Here is a 16,843-nt window from a genome sequence, read left to right as displayed (position 1 = left end):
TGGTCTTGGACATGGGGGCTGCATGACGGTTTTTTGATGGACGGGGGCTTTCCAGCACAAAGGATCATTAGTAAGGCTGGTCCTGCTGGATGTTGGTTGGAGCACAAGGACCACTCCCTTAGGAGTGATGTACATACAGCAGTCAAAGACACTGGATCTGCTGAGACAATCCTAATTTCAAATACTCAGTTCCATGTGGCCATAAATACCCAAGTGTTTATCAGACTAACAGTTCTGAATTTTGTTCAGAAAGTCTAGTCTCTGTTGAAGTAAGTCAAGAGCCAGGTAGGAAGCAGAGTGTGTTGAGGGACACAAAACTAGGTGGATGGAAAAAGAAGTGAAAGGAAGGGACCGTCAAGTCCAACCTCGGTGCCGTGAATCACAAAAACAGTCTATAAACTGCGTAAAGAGGCACACGCCAATTGTGTTGCCACTGTGTGAGGTGGAAGGAACTTCCGGTTCTTGCCTACCTGCCAGAGCCCTCGTGGAATGTCTCCCCACCCCCACCCTACCCAGACCCACGTGCCCTCTGCCCCTCCCCCACTGCAGAATGTTTAGATTCAAACCTGTCCCTCCTTCACTTGGATCCTGAGCGTCTGCTGAAGCAGGTCACTCTCTGGGTCCTGGTCTTGACTTTTCTCATTGAGGCTACCAGGCAGCAGTAGTCTGTGCCCAAGCCTGCAGGATGGCTTCAGAAGGAGGTAAGCCTATAGGCTGGGGGTGTGTTCTCAGAGACCCTGCCATCCCTCACATCTTTCGGGTTCACACGTGACACTTCACTGTGGGCACATAGTTGGACTGAAGTAGAGGGAGAAGAGAGCACTGGACGCACAAGGACATTTCACCTGGGGAGACTGGGGAGCCTGAAGAAACCTGAGACTGCACTGGGGAGGAGGGGTCATTGGAGGTGGATCAAGAGGAATTGCCCTGGCTATGGAGAAAGGATGGCAGCAGGCAGGTTGATTCTTTCTAGAAGGGAGACAAGCCACTTTGAAACGTGTGTGTAAGGATGTGTGTGATGTCCTCGTGGTGACACAGGGAGGGTCATGAGGAAAGCCTAGACCTGTATTGTGTTCCTGAGGCACCTGAAACTTGCCTCACCATATCTTTCTAAGGGATTTGAACAGGAGCATACTGTATCTAAGGGGGCCGTGGGGAGAGATGGTCTTGGTGAGAAAACTATTCAATGGGGCTGTGTGTGGCCACACCTGCAGTGAAGTATCCTCTCCGAGAGCTAGGCAGGAGGTTACTCTAACTGCCGCAGCCCACACCTCGTCCACTCCTCCCAGCCCAGAGCTCACTTCTCAGTTCAGGTAACTGTTGCTTTGGATTCAACAGGGGATGGGCAACCGTGTAACTTCAGCCAAGAGAGGGCTCAGGTTCCTGAGTTGCTCTGAATTGTTCTTCCTTTTGTGGAATCGCAGTACTTCAGACCTACTTCATCTCGTCCAGTATCTCATGGTGGACTCTCAGGCTGCCTTGAGAGGAAGAGTTTGTTCATATTTCATGTCACTCCTTCATGGACAGGGAACAGATGTGGAGTGGGGTTGTTTCGGGTGGAATGTCTGTGAAGGCTGCTTCCTCTTTTAAAGGGGGAAGGAGTGTAGCCCAGGGTCAGGAAGACGATCTTCTGTGTTATTATTAAACGTCCTATGACACCTGTTCTGATTAATTAGGTGCACCGTGGTGTGTACCTTGTTCTCCTGAACAGGGATGTGTTCCAGACAACTTGATCGCCATGGCAACTGGCTTATGCCTGCTTCTCAGATTGTCTTTCCGTTATTGGGAGCTGGAAGGGGAAGGACCACAGGCGGTCTGTACTCCCATGACCAATGTAACATGACAATTCCTTGGCCCTTGTTTAATCCTCTGCAGCCATCACTGGCTGTGAAATGACAGAATCTAAGGAACACGTGCCTACTTCTCATGCACCACCCCCCCCCACCCCCACCTCCTAGGAACAGAACTCCTGAGTGATGACAGTGACTCTGGGCACTGGGGAGGGGGTGGCAGGACCTGGCCCATGTTACGTGTCTGCTGTGGGTTGTTCTGAGATGCAGGTGCATTCTGGGCCAGTGTTATGGGTTTGTGTCAGGATTCCATTAGAGAGATATTTTCCAGCATTTTGTTTTGTTTTGTGAGGCTAGGAAAGAAAGAGGGGATTTATACTGAGCATCAGGAAAAGGAGGACTGAGGAGGAGGTGGGGCCCTAATATTTTACACAATACCTGTCCACAAAGGGCCTTTGGGTGCCTAGAACTTACCTTGGAGGAGGTCCGTACCTGCTAGTACGCCGGCTGAGGGGCATTTCCTACAGAGCGGATGTCCACCCAGTTCCAGGTCTTGGGAGACAGCCTGTGAGGCTTAGGTGCCAGGGGGTGCCTCAGGGAGGCTCTCCAAGTCAGTGCTTGCTGAGGCGATTTCTTCTCGGCAGACAGGGGTCAGGGACCTTGGTGGATGGGCGCGGGGTCACCAGTGGAATAATTCTCAACTGGAGGTCAGGGCATGAAAATCACTTGAAGACATTTGCACGCTGCACAGTTTCCCTTGTCCAAGTGTCCCTCACCTGTGGAGATTTACACTCTGATGCCACAGAAAGCCTCAGTCCCACTTGCCCATTCTCCTCCTCCATTCACTCCTTTCCTTTGTCTCAACAGCATCTCCAGTGCTGGGAGCAGATGTGACCATGAACCCCAGTGCCTCCTTGTCTGCTTTCACGGCAGTGCCCTTCCCTCCACCCATTCCTGGCGCCCAGCACCGGCCACCCTGGCAGCAGCACCTGCCACCTCCCATCACCCCAGCATTCCCTCCTGGAAGCAGCCTGCTGCTGCCAGCTTTCCCCAGGACGCCTTTGGTGGCTAATGGTGGCCGTGGCCCCAGTGCCCCTGGGGCTTGCAACCTCACTGTCCAAGTCAGGTCACAAGGGAGGCCAGTGGAGGCCCCCCAGACTCAGACCTTTGTCGTTACTCAGGCCCCCCTCAACTGGAGCGCTCCAGGGGCCCTCAGCAGGAGTGCTGCATGTCCTGCACCCGTATTCTTAGCAACCCCTGTGATGGAGACCGTTGTGACTGCTCCAGCTGTTGGAGTTAGTCAGGCTGGCAAAGGAGGCTGGACCCCAGGCTTTCCTCCTCAAGCTCCACCACCAGCTGCCCAGCTGGCCCCTATCATTCGCCCAGTGAACTCTGGGCCATGGCCACATGGCACTTCCAGGGAGGGCCGCCTGGCCACCAACCAGTCCAACGCCTCGCAGGATGGCTCCTCTAACGCCCAGAGCGTGTACAGTAACTTCCTACGTTGGCAGCACCTCAAGCCCCTGGCCTGGAGACACTTTCGCCTGAGTCCTGATGCAGAAGCTTTTTCCTGCTTTCTCATGTGAGTGAACGCTCAGGGGGTCCTGAGCTTATCGGAGCTTTTAGATAAAGAGGAACTGGGGATGGACTCACACGTTAGGTTTCTAGGGATACTGGAAGGAAGGTGTGAGGGTGATGTCCATGCTATGAGAAGGCACATTGTCGGTCACATGGGTGGGCCTGCCAGCCCATGACATCATGACTGAAATGTGCCCCATCTCAACTGGCCCCACCACCCTGTGAGTCTCGCCAGCTTGCTCTTCCATGATTCTCATGGTAATATGGACTGAAGACTTGCAGTCAGAGAGGGTCGTGGTGTAAGGTGAGGCGCCAAGGAGTGGATGCCGCACTCTCCTGTGGTGCCGTCTCCTTTCATACAGGACTTGAGTGTACATGGCCAGGGGAGGTCACTTCAGAGGAGGGGGAGGAGCGCGGGACCCAGGAGAGCGCTTTATGCATGCCTCCACTTCGTTGTGGAGAATTCCACTAGGAACAGGGTGATGGTAGAGCTCTCCTAAGGGCGTGGGCTCTCTCCCACTAGAGTTGTGAGCCTGGCAGGCATTTCCATCCTAAACCTCCGGTCCCTCGTAAAAAGGGACAATTACACTTCACTCAGAGGACTGTGCAGAAGACTCTTTGGGCTAATCTATGAAGTGTTAGCAGATTGCTTGGCACATGCCACGCCTCATTGATGATGGTGATTTTTATTATGAAAATGCAGCCTTGAGGAGGAAAAGAGCTCCCCAAGGCACAATGTCCCAGCTCTAGCCTGGGGGTGGATGGTCATCCTTGAGTGAGTGTGAGGCGGTGACAGCAGTGGCCGGGAAGGCTTGTCTTTGCCCTCCCAGACCCCCGCCTCTCACCCTCCTGTTGCTCAGTCATGCTGTGTTGAGTGATGTGTGGTCCACATTGGCGGGTGGGGTCAGGCAGGTGGGGCTGGGCTGGGCCTGGAGACTGACCCCGAGGGCTTACAGCCCAGTGCTTCGATCCCTGGCCCGCCTGAAGCCCACCATGACGCTGGAGGAGGGACTGTGGAGGGCCGTGCAGGAATGGCGGTGCAGTAGCAACTTTGACCGGATGATCTACTACAAGATGGCGGAAAAGTGAGTCAGCGTCCTGGGCCCAGGGGCTGCGTGGAGGGTGAGGCGAGTGGGTGAGGGCAGGGTCTGGCCGTGGGGGTGCTCATCAGAGAGGACAAAGGAGAAGGGCTGTCACCCAGCACAGGGTCCCCGCAGCCCAGGGGCCCTACTGTCCTCCAGAAACCCCTCCCTCACCTTGAGAGTTTGAGACTTCTGTCCTTCCTCCACCAGGAGCTCTGCCTTCCCCTGATTTTGACCTACCCTTGCCTTGACATGAAGGTCTCAGGACGGGGCAGGGTGAAGCTGTGAGTCCAATAGGGGTCCAACTCCAGCCATATGGGCTGGGCCAGGAAAAGAGCTCCACCCACCAGCCTGCTGCTTCCTTAGTGGTGGGTGGCTGGCGGCCACTGACATAGATTTGGGATCACCTCTCCTCATGAAAAGTGCCCTGAGTGGGTACCCTGGCATCCCTGAAGAGGCTGGGGAAGCCAGCTGTCGTCAGCCCAAGGGTCTCCGGCCCTTCCAGTGTTTGCTCCATGGTAATCCCCTTGGTTTAAGAAAGAAAACCAAACAAACGAGCGCCTCTCAGAGGAAAGGAAGGCCTCTCCTCTAAGCTCAGCATCCACATCGTCCAGCCTCTCCTGGGCCCTGTCTCCAGGTCTATGTTCCAGGACTCTCAGTCCTAGCCCAGGATCCTGGATTTGGGCAAGGACTCCTGTGGGGAACACATGCCTGTTCCAGCCTCTGGCTGTCAGCCCTTCATGTGGTTCTGGATGGGAATGGGGGGCATGAGGAGGGTGCCCACTGGGTCAGCCATGTGTCCCGTTGACCTGGTTCAATTCAGCGACCTGGGTCTATGCTGTTGAATGCCCTCCAGTGCTGGTGAGGCAGGAAGGGTCCCAGATCTTGTTATCACTTCCAGGAGCAGCTCTCTGCTGTGGACAGCACCTCACAGGGCCTTGACGGCCCCAAGGCACATCCTCTCCCAATGCCTCATTCTTGGCTGCCTTTGTTGGGTCCAGAACCCAGGCCTTTTTCTCAGGGTGGCCTGTGCCTCGGTCACCCCCCAGGTTCATGGAATTTGCGGCCGAGGAGGAGATGCAGATTCAGAATTTGCAGTGGATGCAGCGCACGCAGGACCTGCCTTCTCCAGCCCCACCGAATCTGGATCCTCGGGGGCCCCCAGCCCCGAAAGTGGGCCTTCAGCCAGGCACCCAGCTTCCCACTGGAGTTGAAGGCACAGGTAACAGGGGCCTAGGGTTGGCCACTGTCCCCAGGATCCTTTTCCTTCAACACAGGGGCATTGGTCTTTCAACCAAAACAGCCACCGAGGCGGGGGGTGGGGAGGTGGGGTCTCAGCTGCCCTTTGTCACTACGGGGTATTGACTTGGTCAGTTTTGTAACTCCTCTCACACCTCCCTGTCAAAGGACCCCACACTAAGTCTGCCTAAGAAGTAGGCTTGATGGGGAGACCCCTAGAAAATTGGAGGTTCCCCACTTCCTTACTTGTGACTCTCTTAGATGACCCCCTTACCTCCCCTCCCCAACTGTGCATGAGGCTTCAGATGGTCCTGACCCCTCCCACACCCACATCAATGTCCCCCAAAGAATGCCCTCACCAACGTGCGCTCGGTGGTCAGGAGGTGGACCGGGAGTCCCTCACCTTCCTTCCCTTCCTCCTGCTCTGCCTCAGCCTGTGCTCCCAGGATGTCCGGCCCCAGGGCCCAGCCCTCGCACCCGAAGCCACACAAATCCCAGCGGACCCCGGAGCCCAAGACACCCAAGGAGATTCCCCCTGAGGCTGTGAGGGAGTATGTGGACATCATGGAGGCACTGGTGGGGCCCGTCCACTCAGCCACAGGCGAGTCAGATGCAGAATGTGGAGAGGACGGAAATGAGCTGAAGCAGGAAGAGGACGACACCTACTTGGACCCGGATCTCTTGAGCTACATTGACGAGCTGTGTTCCCAGGAAGACTTTGTCACCATGGTAGGCTGGGCCTGGAGCCTGGGGTCTACAAGATGCCAGGGCATGGAACTCTCAGCACCCAAGGTCTGGGTTCTGCTCAGGCCGATGGGACTTAAGCTCAGCTCCTTGTTCCTGAGCCTGGTGTTAGGGGAGGTGTACGCAGATGTATGTGTGTATATGTTTGTGTCTGTGTGTATGCCTTTGTGTGTCTGTGTATGTGCATCTGTATATGTGCTCTTTTGTGTGTGACTGTGTATGTGCATGTTTGTGTGAGTGTGTGTGTGCTGACCATCCCCGCTTTGTGGAGGAGAGTGGAGGTGGGTCTCTGCTTTTCACTTTCCCTCCTGGTCTTCTTGTCTCACAGGCCACTCCTGGCCAAGGATGCTCACAGCCTCTTCTTTCTGTCCGAGGTGGAGGCAGTCATTCACCCTCGATTCCTGGCAGAATTGCTTTCCCCAGACCCACAGCTGGATCTGTTGGCCCTTGCTGAGGAGCTGGAGCAGGAGGAAGGACTCACCCCTGAAGAAGTGAGCCAGGGGAGGGAGAGGGACACTCAGGGAGCCAGGGAACTCCAGGAGAGGGGGACCCCAGGGGAAACCAGGTGGCCCAGGGGAGCCAGAGGAGGGAGGGATCGCAGGTAGAACAGGGGAGACAAGGGACACCCAGGAAGACCAGGGCACGGAGGGACCCCAGTGAGCAGGGGAGAGGTAGGGCCCCAGAACAGGAGGCCCACATGGCTCTGTGCATCCCTTCCCTGCCTCGGAGGCCTGGCATGGGGAAGGGCCCTCTCTGGGGTGGGTGTAGTGCAGGGTGATAGGAAGGAGAGGATGGGGAGCCGGGAGCGGAGGGAAGGACACAAAGCTGGGAATAAGGTGCAGGAGGATGGCAGGAATGCCACCGTGTCTGTATTTGGAGTCTAGTCCTGGGGTCACCCGTCCCCTTCCTCCCCCCCAGGGCCATCGTCCCACTGCCCAGTGCTCCTCCTCTCACACGTGCGTGTGGAGCCGTCACTGTCCTCCTCCCTCCTACCAGCTGGTGCAGAAACGACTCCTGGCCTTGAAAGAGGACGAGGGTGGGCTGGCAGCCCCGAGCCACAGTGCACCTGGAATGGGCTCAAGTCCTCCTGAGTCCCACGCCGGCCAAGGTGCCCAGAGGCACGACCAAGACCGCCATCTAAGGGTCAGTGATGAAGCCTGCCCACCAGAGATTGATTTTGAGGCTCTTCATAGGCTCTTCCGAACAGACACTGGCCCGTTCAGGCCCAAAGTCTTTGTTCCCTCTCGAGGACGTCAGGAGGTCTCTCCATTCCGGGCCGGACGGCCCTCCCCTCCCCAGGGTCAAAGGCACACTGGCCCTCTACTGGGACCGAGGGATGCGTCTGTTCTCAGAGAGACCTCTCCTGTTCGGGAAGTCCGAGGGCCCAGGGACGCGTCCAGTGAGGACGAGGAGGAGCTCCCCAGCCTGGCCTTCCTCTTGGCCTCTCCGCAGAGTCTGCTGCCTTGTGGGCTGTCCCAGAGTCCTGCCCCTGCCTCCGGCGTGGCCTCCTCTGGAGGTTGGGGGGCCCAGAGTGCTCCCCAGGTCCCCTCCCCTCAGAGAAGAGGCCTCCGCCCAGCTCCACCAGCCGCTCCCAAGTCGAGGAAGCGGGCTCTGTGTGGGCGCCCAGCCGCTGCTGAGAAGCTGCCCATCCCCGGGGCTGGCCACGGGGTCTCTGCGAGGCCAGCCTTGGCTCTGGGGCTGGCTCGCCCCTCACAGCCGAGAAAGAGAAAGCGTGACCCGTTTGTCACAGGGAAGAGGAGGAAGAGGAAGAGGAAGCACTGCAGCCAGTAGGGAACAGCCGGGCCGGCCCTCCAGGGCGAGCCCCCCAGGGTGGCCCCCAGGGGAGCCTAGGGGCTCCTCCTCACCCCAGTGCTGATCCTGGATGATGTGGGGGGAAGGGAGGGAGGGCAGGACCACCAGGGCGGGGAGGGGGAGTGGGATTGTGGGGGGTTAGGGAGGTGGGGGAGGTGGGTGTGGGCAGGACCTTCGGAGTGATGTATGTAAATTGTGAATAAAGATAGTTTTGGTGGGAAATGCTCTCAGGCCACTGTCATCTTGTTCGTGTGGAGCTGCTCCACAGAGAGCAATCCTGAGAGGAAGGAAGGGTGAGGGAGGTCACAGGAGCTATGGATCTACAGGTGGCCAAACCTTTCTTCCACATAGACAAGGACTCCTCAGGCTGCCCCTGGGAACGCACAGCTCTCACTTTCCCCAGGGACCCCCTCATCATCCCCTTCTCTAAAGCCTGCTTGGCTAGGGGCCTTCTGGGGCATCTGTACCGTCTTCTGCATCCCTGAACCGTCTGGGGAGGGAGAGCTGCTTTTGTGCCTCTCAGCCCTCTGGACACTAACCAGTTTCTAGGACGGAGCCTGGAGACAGCCCTTGTCTTTATGGAGCTTCTCTCTGCCTCCCTGAAGTGGCCAGGCGATGGCACTGGGGTGACCCTCTGCTCATCCAGGGTTTCCTGTGTGGGTGGCCTGACCAGAGAGGAAAAGTCTTGGCCATGGGGACAGGACTGTCTGCCTCGTCATAGCAGGAGCGTTCTCTAGTCCCACTGGGATTATTGCAATGTGGAGAGTGGTTGAGGCAGCTACCTCTTAATCCCAATGAGGATGCAACAAGGGGAATGGGTGCGGGGAAATTCATGGGGCACCCGTTAAAGGTGTGTATAAGGGTAGTGACAGTTGGGCCCCTTTGTGGAACTTGTGGGATTTCTGTGTAGCATCATCTCGTTCAACTGAGGGAGGAGGACCCATCTGGCTGTGGCTGTGGGGACTGGCCTTAGGGGCCTATGGGTGTGCAAAGACACCCCAGAACTACTGTCCCTTCCCTTTCCACCCATGACTGGACATGTGTGTGTATTGGTATCAACACTGATTTGTATTCCCATAAAACAGTTCCCACTAACAAACTATGACCGAGTTTCACAAGAACAGCTTGCTCACAGGGAGAGCAGGGGTCGGGGAGAGGTGTCTGTGGCCCCAGATGTGGGTGGGAGCTGGGATCCATGCTGAGGAGTGTGGAGGCCTCAGTCACCGTCCTGTGGGTGCCGGCAGAGACTTCTAATCATCAGAGCAGGGGAAATGACCCGCTCATAAGGGTGAGATGAGCAAACAATGAGGGGCAGGGATCAGACCCCTGCTATCTCCCAGAACTGCCCCCCCCAGTCTGCTTAGCATCCGTCACGGCCTGTGCTGGCCCACCTCTGAAGCCCCTTCCTCCTAAAGCACTCAGATGCTCTGATCTTTTGTAGACCTGCCCTGGGCCTCACCTTTCTTCCCTGCTCGCCAAAGGCTCTTCTCCAGGTTCTGAGTTCTGATTCCTTCCCCAGGACCCAGGCAGGGGTTAGGACAACAGAGACTCCCTGAACATGACCCCTACACCATCAGCATGCAAAACTGGGGCCGCAGGCTTCCACAGGTGGCATGGCTCTCTGCTGGACCCTGCAAAGAGCTTGGAGAAGAAAGGGGCTCATGTCTCTCCACCTCCACTAATCTGTAGGTCAGCCTCACAGGTCCTCCTCTGTCCAGGTGGGCAACACATATGTGCTCCCAGCCCTCCTTGACCCTTTGTGAAAGAAAGATTTGCAGCTCAGTAGTCTATTAGTCAAGGTGTCTCAGGGCTTGTTCCTTTTGAAGTCCTACAGGAGAATCTGTTTCCTTTCCCTTTCTGTCTTCTAGAGGCTGCCTGCATTCCTTGGAATTAGTCCCTTCTTCCATCTTCAAAGTGCATCACTTTAATCTCTGCTTCCCTCATCACGTGGTCTCTCCAACTCTGACTCTTCCTGTGTCCCTCCTATACAGATCTTTGTGTTTATATATAGCCCACCCAGAAAATTTATGATAATCTCTTCATCTCAAGATTTTTTACTTAGTCACAGCTGCAAAGTCCTTTTTTCCATACAAGGTAACATTCACATATTGTCATAGGAGGGGTTAAACACGGACCTTTTTGAGGAACCGTAATTTACCCTACTAGAAGAAATCCACAAGAATACCTACCATCAGAATCCACATGAATAACAGACTATGACCAAGTGGAATTTATTCCAGGGATGCAAGTCTGGTTCAATGGTAAAAAATCATCAATGTAATCTACCATATTGAGTCTAAAGGAACACATACTGTCACACCAATTAATACAGAAAAGGCATTTAACGAAATTCAACACCCATTCATATTAAAAATGCTCAGAAAACTAGGAATAAAAGGTCACTACCTCAACCTAATAAAGAACATCTACAAAAAACCTACTTCTAACATCACATGAAATGGTGAAAGAATGAATGTTTTTCCCTGAGTTCAAAAACAAGGTTAGAATGTCCACACTCATCTCTTAGTTTTCAACTTAGTACTTTAGATTCTAGTTAGTGTAGTACAGCAAGAAAAGGAAAAAAGAGGCATATGTATTAGAAAAGAAGAAATATAACTGTCATTATTTACAGATGACATAATTGTCTACATAGAAAATTCCAAGGAATGTATAAGAAAACTCATAATAAATTATAATAAATTGCTTTAGCAGGATCTCAGAATATAAGATCTATACATAAACATTAATACACAACATTGATCATATTTCCATATACTAGTAACAAACTGAACGATTGAAAACCAAAATTTAAAACATAGTAAATAGGTTCCAGTTCAAGGTGGCAACATAGGAAGATCCTGAACCCACCTCCTCCCACAAACACACCAAATCTACAGCTACATATGGAAAAATTTCCTCGGAAAAAAACTAAAAGATGGTGGAGCAACCCCTTCACATCAGGAAAACCAGAGGGAAACCACATCAAAACAGGTAGGAAAGGCTGAGACACAATTTTTCCATAAACCCCATCCCTGGTGTAGAGACACACAATCAGGAAGGAGCTCAAAACCTGGAGCTTCTCCCTGAGAGGTGAAGGGTTTGGACCCCACATTGGGCACTCCAACTTTTAAGGCTGGCACCTGAGAGATAGACCCCCAAAACATCTGACTTTGAAGACCAACAAGGCACATCCCGTGAGACCCACAGGGCTGTGGTGAACTGAGGAACAGCTCTTAAAGGGCCTGTGCACAGACTCACCTGCCCCAGGGCCAAGTGCAGAAGCAGCCCTTCGAAAAGCACTCTGACTTTTTGTGAAAGAGACTCACTTCCCAATTTTAAAGCATTAATCTGAGGAACAGGGGCCTGCTGGAATACTCCCCAGGGACAGAGGCTGGCGGGTGCCATCTTCCTGCTCTCTCTCTGCCTTGATAAAGCTGAAAGGTGCCATCTTTTTTCCCCTTTTTCCTTTCCTGCAGGTGACAACTTTGTGCTCCAGCCAGCTGGCTCCTTCTTCCTCTGTCTTGTTATATATATATTTTTTCTTCTTCTTCTTTTTCTTTTTTTCTTTTCCTTTTTCCCCTTTATTCAGATGGTGTCATCTTTGCACTCTTCCCACTGCCTCACTCCAGCCAGTAAGCATCATCTTCACACTTTCCTTCTGATGTGCTCCAGAGAGCCAGAATCTCCAAGATGGGAGATCCCATTTTTGTGGGCTCCACTCAGGGGATGCTCCTTGATCACCTGGCTCTGGAGGCCAGGAGGGATTTCTTTTCTGCATCCCATGGGACTGTAACAATTGGAGAGACAGTTCTTGGCAGGATACCACCCCCAGGATGTACCAGTACACATCAGACTGAGACACAGTCCCAGCCTTTACATGAAAAAGGCCTATTTGCTAGTAGGGACAAGACTTAAGAGCAGGCTTCAGGTTCAGCACACATCTAGAGGCTACGGATGTGCTCTCAAGGAAGGTAGGCTGGGGGTACCATCTTTCCACCCTCACTCTGCCTTACTACAGTTCACTGGTATCTCCCAGAATGGAGCTTGTACACTTATCTGAAGCCCTGTTTTCTTGTGACTGCTCCCCAGGGAATATCTTCAGATTGCTTGCTTCTGGGGCCCAGCAAGGCTTACACTTGCAATCTCACAGGACTGAATATATTTGCATTCTTTAAAAGCTGTTACCAAATTGTCTGGCTTCCTATCAACCTGAATCTAGGTGCTGACTGAGATCCTACAGTTTGGGATGCTCACTGGTCTTGGCACACCCTCAACTGCTGGGAGGGTGTGCCAAGTCTATTAAAAATAAACTGCTTAGACAATCACAAATGTTTGAGAGGCAACCAAGAGTAGACAGCGTTAAATGACAAGGTTCATCTGTCACACAGCTCTTCAAGACTGGGAGATGTGACTATTTCACTTAATGCATAGAAACCAACACAGAGAGTCAAGCAAAATGAAGAAAGAGAGGACTATACTCCAAAAAAAGAACAAGATAAAACCTCAGGAAAAAATCTTAATGAAATGAACATAAGTAATTTACTTGATAAAGAGTTCAAAGTTATGGTCATAAAAGTGCTCACTGAACTCAGAAGGAAAATGGATGAAAACAGTGAGAACTTCAACAAAGAAATAGAATATATAAGAAAGTTCCAAATAGAAGTCACAGAACTGGAGAACACAATAACTGAACTTAGAAATACAGTAGATGAAGCACAAGAAAGAATAGGTGAACTCAAAGACAGGTCAGAGGAACTCATCCAGTCAGAGAATAAGGAAGAAAAAAGAATGAAAATAATGAATATAGCTTAAGGGATTTATGGCACATCAAATGGAATGACATTCACCTTATAGGAACTCCAGAAGGAGAAGAGAAAAGGGGGCAGAAAACATTTGTAGAAATAATATCTGAAAACTTTCCCTAACCTGGGGAAAGAAACAGACATCCAGATACAGGAAGCCCAGAGAGCTCCAAAGCAGATCAACCTAAACAGATCCATACCAAGAAATATTAAAATTAAAATGTCAAAGTTAAAGATAACAAGGGAATCTTAAAATCACCAAGAGAAATACAACTTGTTACATACAAAAGAACTTCCATAAGACTATCATCAGATTTTTTAGCAGATATGTTACAGCTCAGAATGGAGTGGCACAATATATTCAAAGTGCTGAAAGAAAAATCTTTCCAACCAAGAATACTTCACCCAGCAAATACTTCACCCAGTTATATTCAGAAGTGAAGGAGAGATAAAAGAGTTTTCCAGATGAGTAAACGTTAAAGGAGTTCATCACCACTAACTCAGCCTTACAAGAATTGTTAAAAGAACTTCTTTAAGCTGAAAAGAAAGGGCGCTAACTAGTAACAAGAAAACACATGAAAGTATAAATCTCACCAGTAAAGGTAAGTGTATATAGTAAAGGTAGTGGATTCATGAATTATAAAGCTGTATGAAGGTTAAAAGACAAAACTCGTAAAAAGACTTAAAATTAAAATAATTAGTTAAGGGATATACAACATAAAAACATGTAAAATATGTCATCAAAAACATAAAATGTGAGGAGGGAGGAGTAAAAAATTTGACCTATAGAATGCATTCAAACTTAAGTTGTTATCAACTTAAAATAGACTGTTAAAAATATAAGTTGTTATATGTGAGCTTCATGGGAACCACCAAACAAAAACCTAGAGTAGATGCACAAAAGATAACAAGAAAGGAATCTAAACATACAACTAAAGAAAGTCATTAAGCCACTAAGGAAGAGAGCAAGAGAAGAAAGGAACAGAGAAATCACAAAATAGCCAGGAAACAATTAACAAGATGGCAATAAATACATACTTATCAATAATTATTTTAAATGTAAATGGACTAAAGGCTTCAATCAAAAGACATAGGGTGGCTGAATGGATTAAAAAAGAAGACCCATCTATATGTGGCCTATAAGAAACTCACTTCAGAGCTAAAGACGCACACAGACTGAAATTGAAGGGATGGAAAAAGATATTCCATGCAAATGGAAACCAAAAGAAAGCTGGGGTAGCTATCTATAATTATATCAGAAAAAATAGACTTTAAAACAAAGACTGTAACAAGAGACAAAGAAGGACATTACATATGGATAAAAGGGTCAATCCAATAAGAGTATATAACATTTGTAAATATTTATGCATCCAACATAGGAGCACCTAAATAAATAAAGCAAATATTAATAGGCCTTAAAGGAGAAATAGCAATACCATAATAGTACGGGACTTGAGTATCGTACTTACATCAACAGATATATCATCCACACAGAAAATCAATAAAGAAAGATTGGCTTTAAATGACATGTTAGATCAGATGGATTTAACATATATACATAACATTCCATCCAAAAGCAACAGAATATACATTCTTCTCAAGTACACATGGAACATTCTCCAGGATAGATCATATGTAAAGCTAAAACCAAATCTTAACAAATTTAAGAAGATTTAAATTATATCAAGCTACTTTTCTGACTACAATGGTATGAAACTAGAAATTGATTACAAAAAGAAAACTGGAAAATTCACAAACATGTGGAGAGTAAACAACAAATTCCACAATACAGTAAAATGGTCATATAACATGATCCAGTGAGATTTATTCCTAGGATGCAAGGATGGTTCAATATCTGCAAATCAATCAATGTGATATACCACATTAACAACTTGAAGAATGAAAATCATATGATCCTCTCAACAGACGCAGAAAGACTTTTGAGAAAACTCAACATCAATTTATTATAAAAACTCTCAATGAAGTGGATATAGAGGGAACATACCTCAACATAATAAAGACCATATATGACAAGCCCACAAATAACATCATATTCAACAGTGAAAAGCTGAAAGCTTTTCCTCTAAGATCAGAAACAAGACAAAGACGACCACTAAAGTCCTAGCCAGGGCAATTATGCAAGGAAAAGAAATCAAAGGCATCCAAACTGGGAAGAAAGAAGTAAAACTGTTACTATTTGCAGATGACATGACACAATATATAGAAAACCCTAAAGAGTCCATCGAAAAACTGTCAGAACTAATAAATGAATTTAGTAAATTTGCAGGATATAAAATCATTATACAGAAGTATGTCACATTTCTACACACTAATAACAAACTAACCAAAAGAGAAGTTAAGAAAACAATCCCATTTACAATTCTATCGTAAAGAATAAAATAAGAATAAATTTAACCAAGGAAGTGAAAGACCTGTACACTGAAACTATAAGACATTGATGAAATAAATTGAAGAAGACACAAAAATACCCCATGCTCATGTATTGGAAGAATTGATATTATTAAAATGTCCATACTCCCCAAACAATCTACAGATTCAATAAAACTCAATCAAAATTCCAGTGACATTTTTCACAGAAACAGAACAAACAATTCTAAAATTTGTATGGAACCACAAGAGGCCCTGAAAATCTTGAGAAAGAAGAAGAAAGCTGGAAAATGCATGCGCCCTGATTTCAAACTATATTACAAAGCTATAGTAATCAAAACAGTATGGTATTGGTATAAAGGGAGACACATATCAATGAAAAAGATAGAGAGCCCAGAAATAAACCCATTCATATATGGTCAATTAATTTACAACAAATGAGCCAAGAATATACAATAGATAAAGGACAGTCTCTTCAATAAATGGTGTTAGGAAAACTGGACAGCCACATACAAAAAATGAAACTGGACCAGTATCTTACACCATACACAAATTCAACTCAAAATGGATTAAAGACTTGAATGTAAGACCTGAAACCATAAAAACTCCTAGAATAAAACATAGGCAGTAAGCTCCTTAACATCAATCTTGTCAGTGATTTTTTTTTCTTTTTGGGATTTGACACCAAAAGCAAAGGCAACTAAAGCAAAAATAAACAAGTGGAAGTACATCAAACTAAATAGCTTCTGCACAGCAAAGGAAACCATCAATAGAGTGAAAAGGCAACCTAGTGAATAGGAGAAAATATTTGCAAATCATCTATCCAATAAGGGGTTAATATCCAAAACATGTAAAGAATTCATACAACTCAAAAACAACCAAAAAATTCCAATTAAAAAATAAGCAGAGGATCTGAAAAGACATTGTCCAAAGACGATATACAATTGGCTAACAGGTACACAAAAAGATGCTCAACATCATTAGTCATCAAGAAATTGCAAATCAAAACCACAATGAGGTATCACCTTATACCTGTTAGAATGGCTATTATCAAAAGCAAAGAAATAATGTGTTAGCAAGGATAGGGAGAAAAGGGAAACTTTGTGCACTGCTTGTGGGAATGTAAATTTGTGTAGCCATTATGGAAAACAGCATGGAGTTTCCTCAAAAATTAAAAATAGAACTACCATATAATTCAGCAATTCCACTTCTGGATATTTAGCCAAAGAAAATAAAAATGCTAACTTGAAAAGATATATGCAACCCTATGTTCATTGCAGCATTATTTACAATAGCCGAACTATGGAAACAACCAAAATGTCCAGTGATGAATAAATGGATAAAGAAAATGTGAGATATATATATATATATATATATATATATATATATATATATATATATATAAAAT

The 16,843-nt window shown here is 48.4% G+C and overlaps 2 protein-coding genes across 2 annotated transcripts in view; both read left to right on the top strand.

Moving 5' to 3' along the window:
* Positions 1-685: 685 nt before the first annotated feature.
* LOC133097372 (NUT family member 2G-like) lies at positions 686-8,224 on the top strand. The gene is made up of 7 exons (XM_061199231.1): positions 686-701; positions 2,658-3,372; positions 4,325-4,453; positions 5,500-5,672; positions 6,123-6,418; positions 6,808-6,924; positions 7,430-8,224. Exons 1-7 carry the CDS (start codon positions 686-688, stop codon positions 8,222-8,224), a joined length of 2,241 nt encoding a protein of 746 aa, XP_061055214.1.
* A 1,216-nt stretch (positions 8,225-9,440) lies between these two features.
* LOC133097371 (putative serine protease 47) overlaps positions 9,441-16,843 on the top strand; it is a 60,995-nt gene continuing 53,592 nt past the window's right edge. Inside the window, exon 1 of the mRNA XM_061199230.1 lies at positions 9,441-9,533. Within this exon, the coding sequence (XP_061055213.1) occupies positions 9,441-9,533 (93 nt within the window). The remainder of the gene's footprint in view (positions 9,534-16,843) is intronic.

The sequence above is a fragment of the Eubalaena glacialis genome, chromosome 9 (genome assembly GCF_028564815.1).
Source record: "Eubalaena glacialis isolate mEubGla1 chromosome 9, mEubGla1.1.hap2.+ XY, whole genome shotgun sequence".
NCBI classification, from domain to species: domain Eukaryota; kingdom Metazoa; phylum Chordata; class Mammalia; order Artiodactyla; family Balaenidae; genus Eubalaena; species Eubalaena glacialis.
This window is presented reverse-complemented; position numbering and strand designations above follow the sequence as displayed.

What these genes read in the sequence shown, in the direction of transcription:
- LOC133097372 (XM_061199231.1), top strand. An exon ending in GCTTTTTCCTGCTTTCTCAT is followed by an intron (nt 3,373 to 4,324) that starts GTGAGTGAACGC and finishes GAGGGCTTACAG; the next exon opens with CCCAGTGCTTCGATCCCTGG. An exon ending in CACTGGAGTTGAAGGCACAG is followed by an intron (nt 5,673 to 6,122) that starts GTAACAGGGGCC and finishes GCTCTGCCTCAG; the next exon opens with CCTGTGCTCCCAGGATGTCC.